Source organism: Euleptes europaea, chromosome 18 (genome assembly GCF_029931775.1).
Source record: "Euleptes europaea isolate rEulEur1 chromosome 18, rEulEur1.hap1, whole genome shotgun sequence".
NCBI lineage: Eukaryota > Metazoa > Chordata > Lepidosauria > Squamata > Sphaerodactylidae > Euleptes > Euleptes europaea.
Genome location: NC_079329.1, coordinates 36,250,820 through 36,270,460, shown reverse-complemented (window position 1 = coordinate 36,270,460; position 19,641 = coordinate 36,250,820). Strand labels below are relative to the sequence as shown.

General features: G+C 41.4%; 1 protein-coding gene across 1 annotated transcript in view; it reads left to right on the top strand.

Moving 5' to 3' along the window:
* The window catches only part of LOC130490889 (vomeronasal type-2 receptor 26-like), a 41,761-nt gene extending 27,906 nt beyond the window's left edge, over window positions 1–13,855 (top strand). The window contains exons 2-4 of the mRNA XM_056864692.1: window positions 883–1,174; window positions 12,415–12,541; window positions 12,957–13,855. Of these exons, the coding sequence (XP_056720670.1) occupies window positions 883–1,174; window positions 12,415–12,541; window positions 12,957–13,855 (1,318 nt within the window). The remainder of the gene's footprint in view (window positions 1–882; window positions 1,175–12,414; window positions 12,542–12,956) is intronic.
* The last annotated feature ends 5,786 nt before the right edge of the window (window positions 13,856–19,641 follow it).

The following is a 19,641-nucleotide window of genomic DNA, read 5'->3' as shown; positions in this document are numbered from 1 at the left end:
TGATGTCATTAGCAGAGAATCAACCAAGAGTGGCATCAGTGGGCATATGAGTCGGTTTAAAAATATCTTCTAGTTTAGAAAAGAGGCATATGAGGGAATATGTTAAAGAGATTAGAAATACTTTGGACAAAACAGAATAAGAATGACTGCACAACAGTAAAACTCAGAATCACCGAATGAAACTGCTTGGCAGTATATGTAGGATAAAGGGAAGGCAGCATGGTATAGCCCAATCTCATCAGATCTTGGAATCTAAGCAGGGTCAGTAGTTGGAAGAGAGACCACCATGGCAGACTCTGCAAAGGAAGGCAATGGCAACCCACCTCTGTTTCTCACTTGCTTTGAACGTTCCTCGCTGGGGTCGCCATAAACCAGCTGTGACTTGACAACACTTTACACACACATGTAGGACACACAAATGAAAGTAATTCTTCACCGAGCACATGGGACTTGCTGACACACTATGCTGAAGGCTTCTGGACTACATGTTTTCAAGGGTGGGGGGGGTAAACAAATTCATGGATCTATCAAGGGCCAGTTTTGCAGGGGAAAGGAAATATGATAGATCCACATGAATCTGGTGACGTTTGTGACTTTCAGCTTGCCAGATAGTGAACAACATTGCGACTTTAGAGTTCTTTTCTTTTCAATCCTTGAATTCACCATTTTTTGGCTAATGGGAACCTCCGGCATCCACTTAGATGCTAGTCCTGCTTTTGGGTGTCTGAGTAGCATTGGGCAGTGGAAAACTAAAAGTGGACCAGATGGGCCATTTGTATGATTTAGCTGGGGCCTCTTAAGTTTTTAGATCCATCTGTGGCCAATACAGATGGCGTACAATGAGGCATTCTCTTCTCAAACAATAACTGATTTTCGTTGCAGCCTGGTAACAAAGTTCCACCAGCACATCCTAGCCTTGGTGTTTGCCATCCATGAGATCAACAAGAACCCCAACATTTTGACCAATGTCACTCTTGGGTTCCACATCCATGACTCCATGGAAGATCCAAAATGGACTTACAGGACCACCCTGGATCTACTCCTCACTTCACTGGAACTCGTCCCAAACTACAAATGTGGCACCCAGAAAAAAGTGATGGGTGTCATTGGGGGATATACTTCTGAAACATCATCAGACATGGCAACTCTCTTAAGTCTTTACAAGATCCCACAGGTATGATCAGAGAGCTGGGAAGATTTGGATGTTCACTAATCTCACATGCAGTTTCATCCTCCCTTCCTGTTGTGCTCTCAAGGGTTGCAAAGAGTGAAAATTATAATCAAAAAAGGGGGACAATATGTTAAATAACATTAGATTGTGATATGGATCTTGAAATGACAGCTGTCAAGAAGGATTCCAAATGGTATCTATTGAACATTCCGTTTAAATATGTTCAGGGAATAGGGGGTGTTAAAATACTTGGTTCTGATCAATGGATGGGTGGTCGTTTGATTTGCTGACCGCTTCAGTCTATCTATTCATTATAAGTATTATGAACAATGCTTCTATTATGGCAGCTACTAACAATGGAAGAAAAGAAGGATTGCAGGGAAAAAGGAAATATGATGGATCCACATGAATCTGGTTACATTTGTGATTTGTTGGCTTGTCAGATTTTGAACAACAAGACTTTAAAGTTTTTTTCATTCCTTGAATTCACTATTATTTTTACTCTGAATTGTCTTTTGAACACCAAGGCTAGTGGTGACTAGTTCTTCCAGAATACTGCTAAAGAACTGAAATCAGTTTCCTGACTCCATTTCTGGGTGGGGTCTGAATGGTTTGAGGGAAAGTAATCATCGAAAAGGCACAAAAATGCAGAGAAACTTTCTCCAGCATTGGCCATATTTATTTATATACTTAACACATTCCTCTTTAATACAATCTGCTTAATGCCAGAGCATAACAAAAAGCATAATGGGTTTTGGAATATACCCAAAACACCCCCTAAAGATGAACAATATTGACTCGGTTGGAAAATGGCTGATCTCAACAGGGTTATCTCCTTGATTTGGAAGACAATGTCATTTGTCCCATCAAGGCAACGAAAAATGAATGTTCATCAGGTCAAACATGAGATGCTCTGCTAAAGACTATTTTATACTCTCTTCCTCTCAGTCACCCTCTCAACCCTTTGATATGAAACTAGTCTGGATTATTCCAATACACAGTACTTGAACAGCAGTTGGAAGCTGCAGCTAGTACAGGATGCTGTGGCAAGATGGGTAGTTTGGGTCAACTAGCAGGGCATGTCCCCTTCTGGATGCACACCTTAACGTGGTGAGGGGGTTTGTGTGTGTCAGGGAAGCTGAGAGCAATACCGTAAGGAGTCTAGTCTCTATCAAGAGACAAAACTCCTAGCAGTTAATCAAGACGGAATGGTCACAGTTGAGACACGAGACGAAGATGCATCCACCCCCTTAAGGGATCAATGGCCACATCCACAGAAGAGAACAGGCAGTTCCAATGGGGATGGGGGCAGAGGAATTCCTGAAGGTTAGCTACTGGGCAGCAGCAGTAGTGGAAGGTGACACTGGCGGAGGATCTTTTGTAGACAACGGCAGTGCCACTACAGCTAACTCTGGTTAGTACTGCACAGAAGAAGGCACTGGTAAACCACTTCTGACCAACTTTTACCTTGAAAACCCTATGATGAGGCAATCCAAAATGAAAAAAGATATAGTGCTGGAAGATGGGACCCCCAGGTCGGATGGCACTCAATCTGCTACTGGGGTAGAGCAGAGGACAAGTCGATTGGACTAAAGCCGAAAGGACGTTCAGTGGTTGACATGAATAGATGCAAAAGGAAAGTCCAAAGCTGTTCAACGCATATAATAGGAACATGGAATGTGAGAAGCATGAATCAGGGTAAGCTTGAAATTGTTAAACAAGAAATGGAACGTATGGACATTTCAGTCCTGGGAGTAAGTGAATTAAAGTGGACTGGATTAGGACATTTTCAGTCAGAAAATTACAAAGTGTTTTATTCAGGGAATGACAAAAAGAGAAGAAATGGAGTTGCTTTAATAGTGAGGCAAGATGTAGCAAAGGTAGTCAGGAGCTATAATGCAAAGTCTGACCGAATAATATCAATCAGACTTCAGGGAAAGCCTATCAACATAAGCATCATTCAAGTTTATGCCCCAACTACAGATGCTGTTGAGGAAGAAATTGAAAGTTTTTATGCCAGTGTTCAGGAAGAAATTGATCAGACACCTAAACAAGATATGCTGATAATCATAGGTGATTGGAACGCAAAAGTAGGAAACAAAGCAGAAGCAAATGTTGTTGGCAGATTTGGGCTAGGAGAACGGAATGAAGCAGGAGAACGCCTCGTAGAATTTTGTGAAGACAACAATCTGTTCATTGCAAACACATGTTTCAGGCAACCAAATAGACGATTGTATACATGGACATCACCAGACGGCCAGTATAGAAATCAAATAGATTATATAATTGGAAGCAGAAGATGGAGAAGCTCTATTCTCTCAGCCAAAACAAGACCAGGAGCCGACTGCGGTACAGATCATGAATTGTTAATATCGAAAATCAAGATAAAGCTTAAGAAAAACACCAAAACATTCATAACACCAAAATACAATCTAAGCAATATTCCGGAAGAGTTTAAAGACCATGTAAGGAACAGATTTGCATTACTGAGTTCAAGTGAATGTAAACCTGAAGAACTATTGGTGGAAACAAGAGATATTATCAAGGAAGAATGTGCAAAGACTATTCCTGTAGCCAAAAGAAAAGAAAAACCTCGATGGATGTCTGAGGAAACTCTTAAAATTGCCAGAGATGGACGAGAAGCAAAAGTAGAAGGTGACAGAAATAGAATCAAAAGTCTAAGTGCAATGTTCCAGCAACTCGCACATAGAGACAGAGACCTATTATAATAACCAGTGTAAAGAAATAGAAGAGAACAACAAAAAAGGAAGAACAAGAGATCTGTTCCACAAGATCCAAGAAATCAAAGGGAAATTTAAAGCACGGTTAGGCATGCTGAAAGATCAGCATGGAAATACATTAACTGAACAGGACAAAATAAAGAAAAGGTGGGAACAATACACTGAAGAACTATACAGAAGAGATGAAAGGATAAAAGATTCTTTCCAAGAAGAATCTTTTGAAGAAGAACCTACAGTTTTAGAAAGTGAAGTGAAAACTGAATTGAGAGCAATCGGGAGAAACAAATCACCAGGAGCAGATGGGATATCAATAGAGCTATTCCAAGCCACAGAAACGGAGTCCATCAAAATCTTGACAAGAATATGCCAACAGATATGGAAAACAAAACAATGGCCCACAGACTGGAAACGATCCATTTACATTCCAGTTCCCAAGAAAGGAGACATCAAAGATTGCAGCAACTATCGGACCATCGCATTAATTTCTCATGTGAGTAAAGCGATGCTCCAAATCTTACAGCAAAGGCTGTTACCATATATGGAACGAGAAATGTCTGATGTTCAAGCTGGTTTCAGAAAAGGAAGAGGCACTAGAGATCATATTGCAAATATACGCTAGTTACTGGAGCATACGAGAGAATTTCCGAAGAAAATCAGCTTGTGTTTCATAGATTACAGCAAAGCTTTTGACTGTGTGGATCATAAAAAGCTATGGCTTTTGAAAGGAAAGGAAAGGAAATGGGTGTGCCATCTGATCGTTTTGATGCGCAACCTGTACTCTGGACAAGAGGCCACAGTTAGAACAGAATATGGAGAAATGGAATGGTTTCCAATTGGCAAAGGTGTCCGACAAGGATGTATTTTATCTCCCTATCTCTTCAATCTATATGCAGAACATATAATTAGGAAAGATGGATTAGATTTAGATGAAGGTGGAGTGAAAATTGGAGGGAGGAACATTAATCATTTGAGATATGCTGATGACACTACATTATTGGCAGAAAATAGTGAAGATTTGAAACGACTACTGCTTCAAGTTAAAAGAGAAAGTGCCAAAGCAGGACTACAGCTGAACACCAAGAAAACAAAAGTAATGTCTACAAGAGAATTACACAACTTTAAGGTTGACAATGAGAAAATTGAAATTGTTCAAGACTTTCTATTCCTTGGCTCCACTATCAACCAAAAGGGAGACTGCAGCCAAGAAATCAGAAGGAGATTGAGACTAAGAAGGACAGCTATGAAGGAGCTAGAAAAGATTTTGAAGTGTAAGGATGTGTCACTGGCCACCAAGACTCGATTAATTCATGCCATTGTATTCCCTATTACTATGTATGGGTGTGAAAGCTGGGCAGTGAAGAAAGCTGATAGGAAGAAAATAGATTCCTTCAAAATGTGGTGTTGGAGGAGAGTGTTACGGATTCCATGGACTGCCAAACCCCCCCCCCCAAAAAAAAACAAATCAGTGGATTATAGGTCAAATCAAGCCTGAACTGACCCTAGAAGCTAAAATGACTAAACTGAGGCTATCGTATTTTGGTCACGTCATGAGACGACAAGAGTCACTGGAAAAGACAGTCATGCTAGGAAAAGTTGAGGGCAGCAGGAAAAGAGGAAGACCCAACAAGAGATGGATTGACTCAATAAAGGAAGCCACAGCCTTCGATTTGCAAGGCTGTCAAAGATAGGACATTTTGGAGGACTTTAATTCATAGGGTCGCCATGAGACCTGTTACCAACTCCTGAGCCCAACTGAAGGTGTTGTTTTTGTCCTTTAAAGCCCTCCATGGCTTGGGACCAGGGTATCTTCTCCCTTTCAATTTTTAGGCAGCAGTTGAACAGTTTTATTTAGAACCTATTTCATTAATTTAGTCCTTTATTGAGATTTAAAATTGTAGTCATTTATGTATTTTTATTATACTTGATTCACGTTATAAGCCACCTTGAGTTCTGCAAGGTGAAAGGATGACTCATAAATGTTTTAAATGAATAAAACAAAATTTTAAAAAACTGTCCCAGGTTTCAGACAAGTTTACTAGCAGCAAGAGGAAATATGCAGACAAAAGTACATGTGCACTTTGGGGAATTTATGTGGATATAATAGGTTCAGGGTCTGGGATAACGTTTAAGAATCTTCCGAAACAAGAAGGTGATGAATAGAGTTTATTCCTATTCTTCCTGTTTTTTTTTTCTTATTAGTTTTCATATGGCTCATTTGAATCAGAAGTGGATAACCCAACCAGTTTCCATTCCTTTTACCGCATGGTCCCCCAGGAAGCTCTTCAGTATGAGGGAATTGTCCAATTACTTCTGCATTTCAGCTGGAAATGGGTTGGGCTCATCGCTCTGGATGATGAAGGCGGAGACCATTTCTTGCAGGCACTGGAACCGATGCTTTCCAGGAATGGAATCTGTGCAGCCTTCATGGAAAGATCTTCAAAACAGATCCAATGGGATGACATAAATTTTATGATCAAATACCTGGATGACACTGTTGAAAATTTCCTGGACAGCAAAGCCAATGCAGTTGTTGTACATGGACACTGTGGAACACTAATGTGGCTGGTAACAATTATGTATATACCCACATATATAAATTTCCTAACAGGTTCTGATTATGTGGAGAGAACCTCTGCAGGAAAGGTATGGATTACAACAGCCCAGATTGATTTTGCATTCAATCCTTTTCAAAAGTCTTTTGATATACAAATGTTCCATGGTGCTCTTTCCTTCACAATTCATTCAAAAGACATCCTAGGATTCCAGAAATTTCTCCAACTTCTAAAACATTCCTGGACAAAGGAGGATGGTTTCATCAAGGCATTCTGGGAACAAGTCTTTGACTGTGCATTTCCAGATTCCATTAATCCAACAAATTCAAGTGAAATGTGCACTGGAGAGGAGAAACTGGAGACTGTCCCAGCACCTTTTTTTGAAATGAGCATGACTGGCCATAGCTACAGTATCTATAATGCTGTCTATGCCATTGCACATGCTCTACACATCTTGAATTCATCTAGAACTTTCCACAGAGCTAGGGAGAATGGGGTCAGGCTGGCTCTTCTGAATGTGCCGCCTTGGAAGGTAATTATTCCTCACTGACATAACCAGTCCCCGGCCATGTTTAGGGTTCAACATGTTGGTATGAGTGGGGAAATGGGACTTTTTGTTGGAAAATCTGCCCTTTCTAACGGTGTCACTTGCCTACACATTAAGAGGGGGGGACTGACCACAGAGAGTCAGATAGACAGACAGGACTCGGGAGGTATCTGTAGTTACACCTCACCCTCATTTCCTGTCCCCTTTGATGTTTAGAGATGTATTGTCAGGGAAACTTCCCCCCTCTCTCTCTTCCCCTTTGCCCATCATCCAAGCAAGTCCTAGGAGCTGGGCGCTCCGCACGTCCAGGCCTTCCCACCCCAAGATGGAGTGGAAGGCAGATACCCTTTTATACCTAGAGAATTAGCAAGGTAGATCAGGATAAGGGACCCTTGTTTGTCCTTTTCTATCCAATGTGTATTTCAACAATAAATGTACTTTAGTTTGATTAGAGCAAACGACTGATGCTCCTTTTATTTTCACACATGCATGCATGTGTAGCTTCTGCTGCTGCTAAGCTTAAGGCACTCTGCTAAGAACCGGAATATCCCCAGGATAGATATTCCAACACTTTTAAGCCTTTTTTCCTGCTCATCGGGGAGAGAGGAAGTCACTTAGCTTTCATGGTCTCCTGCTCAGAGAGGCTTCTCCTTTTCTCTACTCCTGAATTTCTCTTTTCTCTGGATTTTGATGTCAATATCAAGCTGCTACAATCATGAGTATTCTCTTCCCATGGACTTGTATGTAGACTCCCCCGCCATGTTGTTCTTCTAGGTAAACCAAAGCAAAATCAACATGTAAACCATGTAAACCCAAGTTATTCCTGTTAAATCTGGTACCTAATCTAACTAAAAGAGCCCCGTGGAGCAGAGTGGTAAGCTGCAGTACTGCAGTCCAAGCTCTGCTCACGACCTGAGTTTGATCCCAATGAATGTTGGTTTCAGGTAGCCGTCTCAAGGTTGACTCAGCCTTCCATCCTTCCAAGGTTGGTAAAATAAGTACCCAGCTTGCTGGGGTAAAGGGAAGATGACTGGGGAAGGCAATGACAAACCACCCCATAAACAATGTCTGCCTAGTAAACGTTGGGATGTGACGTAGCCCCATGGGAATGACCTGGTGCTTGCACAGGGGACCTTTACCTTTTTAATCTAACTAAAGACAAACTTTGTATGGAGTTACATATAACTGCTGCTAGAATGACCTTTGCCAGACATTGGAAACAAAAATCAATTCCAAAGATAGAGGAATGGGTGGTTAAAGTTAAAGAAATATATGTTTTAATTAAGCTAACAACATATCAGAAAAATAGTTACAATAAGTTTAGATGAGTTATGGTCACAAACTATAAATAAAATAGAGAATTTTATAAATAAGGGCGAGAAAGAGGAATGTGTTGTACTCAGTCAGGACAAGACGATGAATATGAAGACAAATAAATAAGCTGTGACATAGGAATCCTGTAACATAGGAATCCTGTTGTTATTGCGTATATAGATATATTGTATTTTAAATCATGAAGATTGTTATGTTTTCTGCTTCTTTTAGTTGCTGTTATTGGTTATTGTTGTTCTCCAATAAATTTTATTTAAAAACAAAAAACAAACAAACCAAAAACAACAATAGTGCTGTGGAGAGAGGCACCAAGCAAAAGAACATAGAGCCTTTGTGCTGTTCATTTGCTTAGTTCCTCTCTCCACAGCACTATTGTTGTTGTTTATATATATATTAGTAGGAGTGTTGTAATATTAGTAGGAGTGTTGTAATAATATATATTATATTATATTATATTATATTATATTATATTATATTATATTATATTATATGGCAACAAATATATATATATATATATTATTACAACACTCCTACTAATAAGCCAATAATAAGCTAATACTAACATAAACAACACCAAAGGTGTACAATGATGTGTGTGTGTGTGTGTGTGTGTGTGTGTGTGGGTGTGGGTGTGTGTGTGTAAAGTGCAGTCAAGTCGCAGCCGACTTATGGCGATCCCTTTTGGGGGGTTTTCATGGCAAGAGACTAACAGAGGTGGTTTGCCAGTGCCTTCCTCTGCACAGCAACCCTGATATTCCTTGGTGGTCTCCCATCCAAACACTAACCAGGGCTGACCCTGTTCAGCTTCTGAGATCTGACGAGATCAAGCTAGCCTGGGCCATCCAGGTCAGGGCGTACAATGATACGAATCAACAAACAAACATGCAACCCCAATTACTGCGAAAGTCGAAAGGTTGTTGCAATGAAAGGTTGTTGCTGGGACCAACAAATGTTGATTCCTTGGTTCTGAGAAGCTGAGTTATTAGAGACGGATAAAAGAGGGTTGTGAGGACGTGAGTCAGCCCTGCTCCTTGCATAACGTAGGATCTTTGGAACATAAGGCTATGTCTAAATTGTTGGCTGCCTGCTTGTAATCCAATGCCTCTGTGGCATTTCTTTTTAATTGGAGATAGTGACTATATGGTAGATTTTTAATTAAGTGAAGTGAGTGAAAAGATGAGTAATGGAAACCTGCATTTTTTACTAGAGGCTTGCGATAGAGTCTTATGGCTAAAATGGATAGTGATGCACACTTCTAAATCCAGGAAGGGCACTGCTGAAGGGCTAGAAAACCCAGAGAAGGCTAAATTACTATCACAAGTATTAAGCCAATGTTTAAAGTCTAAGAAATGCTCACCTGAATCAAATAAAAAGAAAAGATTATCCACATAACGTTTATAAAGAATCCTATGTTCAGTGAAAGGGTTGTGGCAAACAAATAATTTTTTTCAAATTCAATCATAAATAAATTTGCCATGGAGGGGGCGCAAGCCATGCCCATGGAGACCCCCTTAATTTGAGGGTAAAACTGATCTTTGTAATGAAACTTTTTTTGTTCAAACAAAATGTCCAGGAGATCTAAAAGGATGTGAGTGGGTGGATGTAATTTAGGTCTACTGTCAAGGTAAGTCTCAATGATCTGTCTTAGCTTCGGGCAGGGGAACTTTGGAGTATAAGGACACATCAAGAGTTGCTAGGACTCCTCCTGAAGGTACTATGGAAGGTACTTCCACCTGGACAATAATGTCCCTTGAGTAAAAAAGATAGAGTAGAAGAAACATAAGGTTGAAGAAAAGATTCTAGATATTTTGCGATGGGCTCAAGCTGGGATCCGGTAGCAGCTATAATTGGGCGGCCAATTATGTTCTTATGCACTTTTGGTAGAGTGTAAAACACTGGGACTCTAGGATGTTTAGCTACCCTGGATATTGCATCGTACTTACCTGTGCTGAGATCTCATCCCAAGTCTGACCATCTGCTGACTTCTCGTGAGTTTCCATGAAGGACCTTCATTGGCTATTGCTTTTGATTATTCCTCTTTCATTCCGGACTTATCCGCTCCCTTTCTGCTCTGCAGACTTTTCTTCTCTTCCGACTTCCTTTGGCTTCCTGTGGGCCTGTAGGCGAGTTGGGGCATGCCTATTGTCCTTCTGCTAGCTAGGTTCATTTGTGTATCTAAGGCGCTCAATACAACCAGCCATAAAATGCAGTTTTTAACCTTTGAACCCATACAGAGTGCAAAACCAAGTAGAATAAAATTTTATGTAAATTCAGGTTTTAAGGCATTTTCCAGCAGTATAAAAAGGAAACATCAGCAAGTTGTTCACCATGACGTCTTTGCAGAAATGTGGACTTTTACCCTTGCTTTATTCCCCATCTGATTACCTCTCCGACTTTGAGCACATATACAGCTGCCTGATACTGAATAGGATTCAGATAGTTTATTTGTGGCCCTTGGCCAGATAAAACAAAATACATGGACTAAAATGGTCTTACCGACAAAGGTTTACAGTCCGGGTCTTAAGACAATTAAAAAATTAAAAATAATAAAATAAATAACATCTGAGTTACATCTGCCATTTGGACTAAGAGAGTACTCTGTGGCAACGAATTGTCATTGCAGCCGTACAAAATTTTGCTACCTGAGAGGTGATTGAGGGATTATCTCCTTGTAGGAGCTTTTCTAACTTTTCTCTTTCCCTGACTGGTCCCATTATCAGTATGAGGGGCTCAATAAACTTAGAGCGGGGTATAGTGTAATAGTTACAGTTCAGGAGAACAGGTTCAGTGGTTTCTAAATCCCCGGATTTACAGGGGCATAGTCTCTCTGCCCTGGGTATTTTCTTGAATTTCCCCTCTAACATAGCAGAGGGTAAGGCTGCGCACCTAGCCAAGGTAAAAGCCCTCCTATATTTGTTTATCTCTAGATAACAGAGAGAGGCTGCCGGTGCAAGGATAAATTTGGAGTGGGGGGAGCCATAAATAGGGGCGCTCTTGCTAGATCTACTTGTCGCTGAATATCTTTAACTCTTTGGTTTATAGTTGACTTAGCTTGACCCCACCCTAACTGAAGTAGTGCTATGGGGGTAAAACCCAGTTTATTTAGTTTGTCTTCAATTATACTAAATAAGAATTGGTTCATCAAGATGTACAGAGACCAGATGCAGCTCTCCAGAGTGTCCTAGAGGTCTTTCACACCACCTCACTATTCAAATGCAAATGATAGACATTGTCCTTGGAACCTTCTGCATGCCAAGCTAATGCACAATACTGAGTCATGTATACTTCCTCTCTACTAGCTCAGGATGCAGCAAAACCAAAGTGGATCTTTTTGGAAGCTCTCTCAGCAGCGTTCATTCCAGAAACACCCTGAATCATACTTCATTCCTTTGTCTTGTAGCTGGCAACGGAAGTTTATTCTCATGAGAAAGCAAAATATTTGCATTCAGAAAAATATTCTGTTCTTAAAGAAAGTAATCCATCCAATTGATTCCAAGAACCTTAATGTTCTTTCTCTTTCTGCTAAGCTCCACAGACTTCTTCAGAGAATTGCTTTCAACAATAGTGCTGGAGATGAAGTGACCTTTAACGAACATGGAGAATTGAAAGGTGGATTTGATATTACCAACTTGGTCACTTTTTCAAATAGGTCCTATGTCAGAGTCAATATTGGGAGGCTGGATCCTCAGGTTCCTCTTAGTAAAAGAATTTTCATCTATGATGACAGAATTAAGTGGAACAGACATCTTGCACAGGTGAGAAAACATCTTTACTGTCTCTCAAAAGTATACAAACTCTTTCTCATTTCATGAAATAGACTGACAGAAGCTTTAAGGAGAGCAGAGCACGAATTTTTTCATCCACAAATTTTCTAAGTCAGCACTTAATTATGTCATCACTGCGTTCAACAAGCATGCAACATTTCAACCTTTGTTGGTCCCATCACGCTTTGGATAATGCACATTCCTCTTTGAGATCTCTTCCATTACCTTGGCAATTTACACAGCTATTCTGAAGCAGGATACACCCAATATCTTCTCAGTTCTAAATTCTTGTTTTCTTCGATGACAGCTGCCTCCTTTATCTGTGTGTAATGACAACTGCAAGCCTGGGTACAGCAAGAAAAAGAAGGAAGGGGAGCAATTCTGCTGCTACAATTGCGATCTGTGTCCAGAGGGGAAAATTTCAGACAAAGAGGGTAGGAAATGCTCTGATTCATATTTCTCCTGTGGAAGATCCCCATGTATTTTGTAGACTGATTGCCCGAAGGGAGGGAAGTTAAACATCTGCACTATCGGGAAACATGGAAAAAACATATCGGTATTGAACATTCCAGTGCGTTGCTCCATTTATTTCCAGAGATTTGCTGAGAATTATCACCATGAACTCTAAAAGTCCTATGAAGTTCCCTTCACCACAATAGGATTCATGGTGTTATTTCAACATCTGCCTGAACGCTCAAAGGTTGCCATGGCTTCTTAGGTATTTTCAGTGCTATGACAGATTAACAAAACTGTTTTCATCAAGTGTTGACCACACAAGGTTAGATATAAACATAAAAAAACTCTTGTTTTCATATGCTAAAAGTGTCTAAATGGATTATCTTCTTTCAGACATGGATTATTGCATGAGTTGTTCTGAAGACCATTATCCAAACCTGGGACAAAGTGAATGCATTCCCAAGATCCCAAATTTCCTATCATTTTCAGAACAGTTGAGCATGATTTTAGCCTTTTTGGCTCTCTTCTTTTCTCTGATCACTGCCTTGGTGCTTGCAATCTTTGTAAAGTACAAGGACACCCCAATTGTTAAAGCCAACAACCGGAGCCTCACCTACATTCTCCTCATCTCTCTCCTCCTGTGTTTCCTCTGCTCCTTGCTCTTCCTTGGACAGCCTAACAAGGTGACCTGCCTCCTCCGTCAAATGACTTTTGGCATCATCTTCTCCGTCGCTGTTTCTTCTGTCTTGGCAAAAACTGTTATGGTTGTTCTGGCATTTATGGCCTCCAAGCCAGGGAACATTTTTCGAAAGTGGGTGGGGAAACAATTGGCGTATCATATTGTTATCTCTTGCTCCTTTGTTCAAGTGTGCATTTGTGCTGTTTGGCTGGCCTCTTCTCCTCCCTTCCCAGATGTGGATATGCATACACTGCGTAGAGAAATCATAGTGCAATGCAATGAAGGGTCAGCCACCATGTTTTACTTTGTCTTGGGCTACATGTGGTTTCTTGCCACCATTTGCTTCATTGTGGCTTTCCTAGCCAGAAAGTTGCCTGACAGTTTCAATGAAGCCAAGTTCATCACCTTCAGCATGTTGGTCTTTTGCAGTGTTTGGCTGTCCTTCATCCCCACCTACCTGAGCACTCAAGGAAAAGACATGGTGGCTGTGGAGGTCTTCTCCATCATAGCTTCCAGTGTTGGCTTACTAGGCTGCATCTTTTTGCCCAAATGCTATGTCATTATCCTGAGACCTAATTTGAACAGTAGAGAGCAACTAAGGAAAAAGCATTAATGCCTTCAGTCAGCCACCCACTTGGTATGCTTTTCCATTCTTTTTATTATTAAGGTCACTTGACCAAAGCTCTTGAGCATAAAACCAACACATCACAGGAAATCAAACAAACCAATATAACATGACCAAAAAAAGGATACAAAATCTATAAAATACATATGTCTCATAAAGCCTACAACACGTGAGGAAGCAAGATGTCACCATGAACCTATACATTTTCTCTTAAAATCACAAAATAGTACTAATTTTAACAATGTTTTAAGGAGATCACTATTGTCAGAAATTTTGCAACAGATCAGGTTATTTGTAGATCACAATCTGCTAATAATAAGGATACCAACCAAGACTCAACAGGGAGCTGGCATCTGGACAGAATAGGAAAAATCCAGAGGGCTCTGCAAGCAGACCGTTTGTCACAAAAAAAAGCAAAACAGGGTCTACAGTCTGTAATGCATCAGATACAAAATCACAAAAATGTTCTGAGAATATTAGCTTACTAGCTTAAAGGAATGCCTATGGCTAGGATGGAATTTCAAATATGAGAGAAGGGTCAAAGGGGGAGCAATCCCTAGTGCAGAAATGGAGCCTACATGCCTTGCCTGAGTTAGTGTACTAACACGATCACGACCAATCACTTTCATCCTGATCATCCTCAATGCTTCCTAATAATCCATAGTACATTAAACATAGCAAGAGAAAGGCCAAGAGACTCAACTCTATTAATTACACATCTCCCCAAAAACTTCTAAAGTTGTCTTTCTTCACAAGATACAAAAGCCCCACCCGAGCGTTGGCACTGAAAACAGAACTTTCAATCTCAGAATAAAGGCAACAATCCAAGCCCTAGATGCTGATGAGCACTGTGCAAACTCTACTCGAAGAGCAGTTCCTGCTACACATCTAGGCACTCCTGCCATCCTGCACAGGAACAAGAAGTGTATGGTCCAGGGACTTCAAAACTCCATTTATCCAAATGCCTGCTCCAAACAAGATCTGGGGAATTATTTTGGCATTAAAAGCCTCAATAGCCGCAGGTATATTCTGACCTCCTTTGGAATAAAAACAAACACCTTAAAAGAGCTTTTGTATTGATCCTAGCAATTTCAGTAGCTGAGTGAACATGGGCTTTCCAAGTGAGATTGTAGCTAAATATAACCCCTGTGTGTGTGTTAAGTGCCGTCAAGTCGCTTCCGACTCATGGCGACCCTATGAATCAATGTCCTCCAAAATGTCCTATCTTTGACAAACATAACCCCTAGATATTTAAAATGAGCCACCTGCTCTATTTGCCCCCTTAACAGTTCAGATTTTCTGTCTAAAACAGGGCCTTTTTGAAAAGATCATTATTTTAGATTAAGTATAGTTTACAAATAGTCCCTCATGCATAATTAATAATTAATAAATGCATTTAGTAGAATACTAGGAGTGTGTGGAATGCTCTGCCCAGTAACATCAGGGAGCTGAAAGAGTTCCACAGGGCCTGTAAGACAGAGCTTTTCCACCAGGCCTATAACTGAGGGCAGCCGCAGGTGGTATTAATGCTGGCCTCCCATTCTGGCAACCCTACTGCCCATCCCCCACCAGTGGCCAGAGGAGACCTGGCAATCCTAATGCATATACCTTGCTGAGCTGCCTCCCCAAATCGTGCTCCCCCTGGGTTCTGCCCCCAAATCTCCAGGAATTTCCCAGGCCAGGCTAGAGTTGGCAACCCTATCAGGGGTTCCTGAGTTAGAAGATCTCTAATGGTTGACGAGTTTCTTTGACAGACAGTTTGTCCACTGCTACTAGTTTTGCTCCATGAGATCTGGAGCTGCAGCAGAGCACTGGGGTATTCCACTGTTTGGAAGGCTTGCAGTATCTGCTTTATTTAAAAAAAAAAAAAAACAGAACACAGAAATCACTGAGGTTTATGGGCCTGTAGAGTGGTGGACTCTGATCTGGAGAACCATGTTTGATTCCTCACTTCTCCACATGAGCATCGGAGGCTAATCTGGTGAACTGGATTAGTTTCCCCACTCCTACACCAGCTGGGTGACCATGGGCAAGTTACAGCTCTGTTAGAGCTCTCTCAGCCTCAACTACCTCACAGGGTGTCTGTTGTGGGGAGGGGAAGGGAAGGTGATGGTAAGCCGGTTTGAATCTCCCTTAAGTGGTGGAGAAAGTTGGCATATAAAAACCAACTCTTCTTCTTCTTCTGTTCCAGGCTCAAAGAGTAGCTTAGAAACATATTCTGGTTTGTCACGGTTTAAAAAACAACAAAAAACACTCAAGTAGCTAATTCAAGCAGGTGGGGTCAGCCACAGTCCTACACTTTGTCACATGTATAACTTAAATATACAAAGGTAATATTATGGAATTAAGCATTTAGAAGACATTCTAGAAAACATTTCCCCATTTTGCAAATAAGACCACTGAGGCATCAAGAGTGGTTCTGAAAGTCAATGAATTAATCTAGGACAGAGAATGCTAAACACGAGCAGGACAGATAACATGGTAGGGTTGCCCGCTCTGGGTTGGGAAATACCTGGATATTTTGGGGGTGGAGCCTGAGGAGGGCGGGGTTTGGAGAGTCCAATTGCCAATAGAGTCCAATTGCCAAAGCGGCCATTTCCCAAGATGAACTGATCTCTATCAGCTGGAGATCACCTGTAATAGCAGGAGATCTCCAGCCACCACCTGGAGGTTGGCAAGCTATTGTTATGACCGATAGAGGGGGTCTCTTTTTATTGGGGCAATTAGCTGGAGACTGATAGAGCTATGCAAGAGGCTGGTGAGGGGATCTTCTTAACCAATTATGCGCCACTTGAGCAAACCAATGGAAAATACGCAATAAAGAGGAGGCTTTTATGAATTTTAAGGATTTTATTAAAGGTAATCAAATTATTGCACACACACACACAAAATTCCCAACACATACAGAGCTAAGAAAGCAAAGGTTTGAGGGGGTGGTCACAAGGATAAAAAGGTTCCAGGGGGAAATTATATTACCTTCCTGAAGAACGAGGTCCAGAATGGAAACAGCTGCAAGCAAAAGCTAGCAGTGACCTGCATCACTGGCAAGGGAACGGCACATGCAAAAGCACCGTGGCTAACACTTCGGATCCAGGGAAAAGTGACAGCAACTTGCTGGACTGACTGGGTCATGTTTATACCAAATTTCTGCCCTGAGGCAGGTTGAGAGTGGACAAAGGTTTAATTGCTCGAGATTGGGTTAGAAAGGTGCAGTAAGGTCATCAGAGATGATGGCTGAACACTTAATAGTTCAATGTCTGAGCCTTGAGTAACAGAATTGAAAATTGAGGTGGGGCCTGGAAGGAGGAAGTCAGAGAGACCCCTTTTACCTCTGGTTACCCAGCAGTGTTTCCATCCTTTGCACACCAGCTTCCTCTACACCATGTAGGGGTGTCCCAGGATTGCCCAGGGTCTGATCTGATGCCATAACATGGCCAAGACCCAGACTACAGGTCAAGTTTATGAGTTAACACTAGTCTCCTTTTCCAGTTAGGAAACACCGAGACGGAAAGAGAAGATTGAATACTAGTGAATTTATTTACTGTCTTGTGCCTAGCCAATCTCAGCAATATAGAAATACAGCAGAGTTTCACCCTTCTTAGCCTATTGACCTCAGTGGACTTTAGGGTTGCAAGGTCCCTCTTCACCACCAGCAGGAGGTTTTGGGGGCGGAGCCTGAGGAGGGTGGGGTTTGGGGAGGGGAGAGACTTCAATGCCATAGAGTCCAATTGCCAAAGCGACCATTTTCTCCAGGAGAACTGATCTCTATCGGCTGGAGATCAGTTGTAACAGCAGGACATCTCCAGCTACTACCTGGAAGTTAAGTAAGAAGGCAGCACGTGGCTCAATATTCAATTCAAAACAAAACCAAGTGTTAATTTATTCAAATAAAATCATTCAAAAATCAACTAACAAACCAAAGTAAAAGGTAAAAGTGTTAACATCACACAATTCACCTCGCAGGGCTTAAAACAGCAGCCTCGCAGGGTTTAAGGCAGCACGTCTGAACAAGCAAAGGGCTATATACTTCAAATGTGTTTCAATGTAGCCAAACGGCTATAACATGTAACAAGAAAAGATACAATTTCAAAGCAGCCCAAAGGCTTATGCATATATAATCACAAAGAAAGCAACCAAAATCCTGGAAGGGTCCACCGCAAGAACGCGTTTCGAATTCTTCATCAGCTTGCTGACCCAATTAACATGAGTTATGTACTTTAATGTCGCAAAACTCACAGTGATGAGAATGTTCCCATTCTGTTGCACGAGAAGAATATAGAAATTCAATAGGGCAAAAAGCTCACACTCGGTAAGCATCAGCTCCCTGGGCCACACTTCTTGCTCCTGGCACTTCTAAATGAATGCAACCTTCTCTCCGTTGCTGGTGTCTCTGATGCCTGGCCTACCACCACTCGTGGGTTTCCCTACCACCTGTTGTCATTGTGGCCACAAGCTCCCCTGGCTAGGCTAAGGTGACCTGGAATGCTGTCCGCCCCTTTCCCTCAAGACCTTCTCCTTCAGTCCTTGGCCAACCTTTCAGCATGTTTTTTTTCCTGTGCAGCTCAGAACTGAACATGAACAACAAAAAAGAAATTCCCTTCCTTGTCTAGTAAAGCTATTGGGAAGTGGAGGGGCTGACATCGAAGTATATGCAAAAGAAAGCAAACATGCCTTATGAAATGTGTTCGAGTTTATGTACTTAATATAGGGAATGTTAGAAATTGTTTAGGGAATATTTCAAAAATGGTGGTATAAAGATGGCACAGAATAGCATTGAACTCGGACAACTACCATGGACATCCACACAACATACATACATCTTTTATTTTGGATAACCAGGAGTTCTGGTGAGGAGGCAGGCTTGCTGGCCAAATACTGCAAACTGGAATCTGCACTGCACGCAAAGCTATGTATGCACACATACTTTACAGCATCTGGTCATAACCAAAATGAGAAATCAGTCTACATTCCCATACAGCAAAAGCTTGAGCTAAAAAAAGGGCATGTGGTTGTATACAAACTGTTTGCACCAGAACTCATGTTGTTCACAGGACAGATTGGGTCCTGGTCAAGGCTCTCTTTGGATTTCACAGATATTGATAACAAATATTGATAACTAATATGAAGACCATCGGAAGTAAATGTGAACAATACCACAGTAAATGGACATTTCTCACAGTGCAAAGAAGTAAGCAATGACGTGGTCTCTCAAGGGTTTTAATTGAAATTGGTAACATTTATTTTGTTCATAAACGACTTGGAGCCGAGTGCTGGTGGACAGGTTTACGGATAGGGTTGCCAGATGCCTGGTAATGGCAGGCAATTGCCTGCCAATTATGAGGGCTGTCCGCCGTCCCTCAGCTGGTCAGCAGGAGGAAGCCAGCCAGCTGAAGGGGGGAGGCAATTAACGTCACTTCCAGGTTTACCCCAGAAGTGATGGGGATGCTCTAGTACATTCCTCCAAAAACTCTATGGTTTCTCTATGGTCACCTCCCCCCCCACAAGCACCACAACAACGAAGCTCTTGCCAGTGCCAAGGGGGTACCTGGCAACCCTATTTACGGATCACACCAAACTATTCAGTATGCTGGAAACCCAAGTGGGTTGTAAAGAACTCTCAAGGGACATCCCCAAACTGGGCGAATGGGCAACTAAATGGCAAACAAAGTCATGCACATTAGGGCAAAAAAATCTAACCACATTCACATGGACAGGATTTGAACTGGATAAGACTAATGAAAATGTGTTTTGTGGTACATGTTCAAGTGAAATAT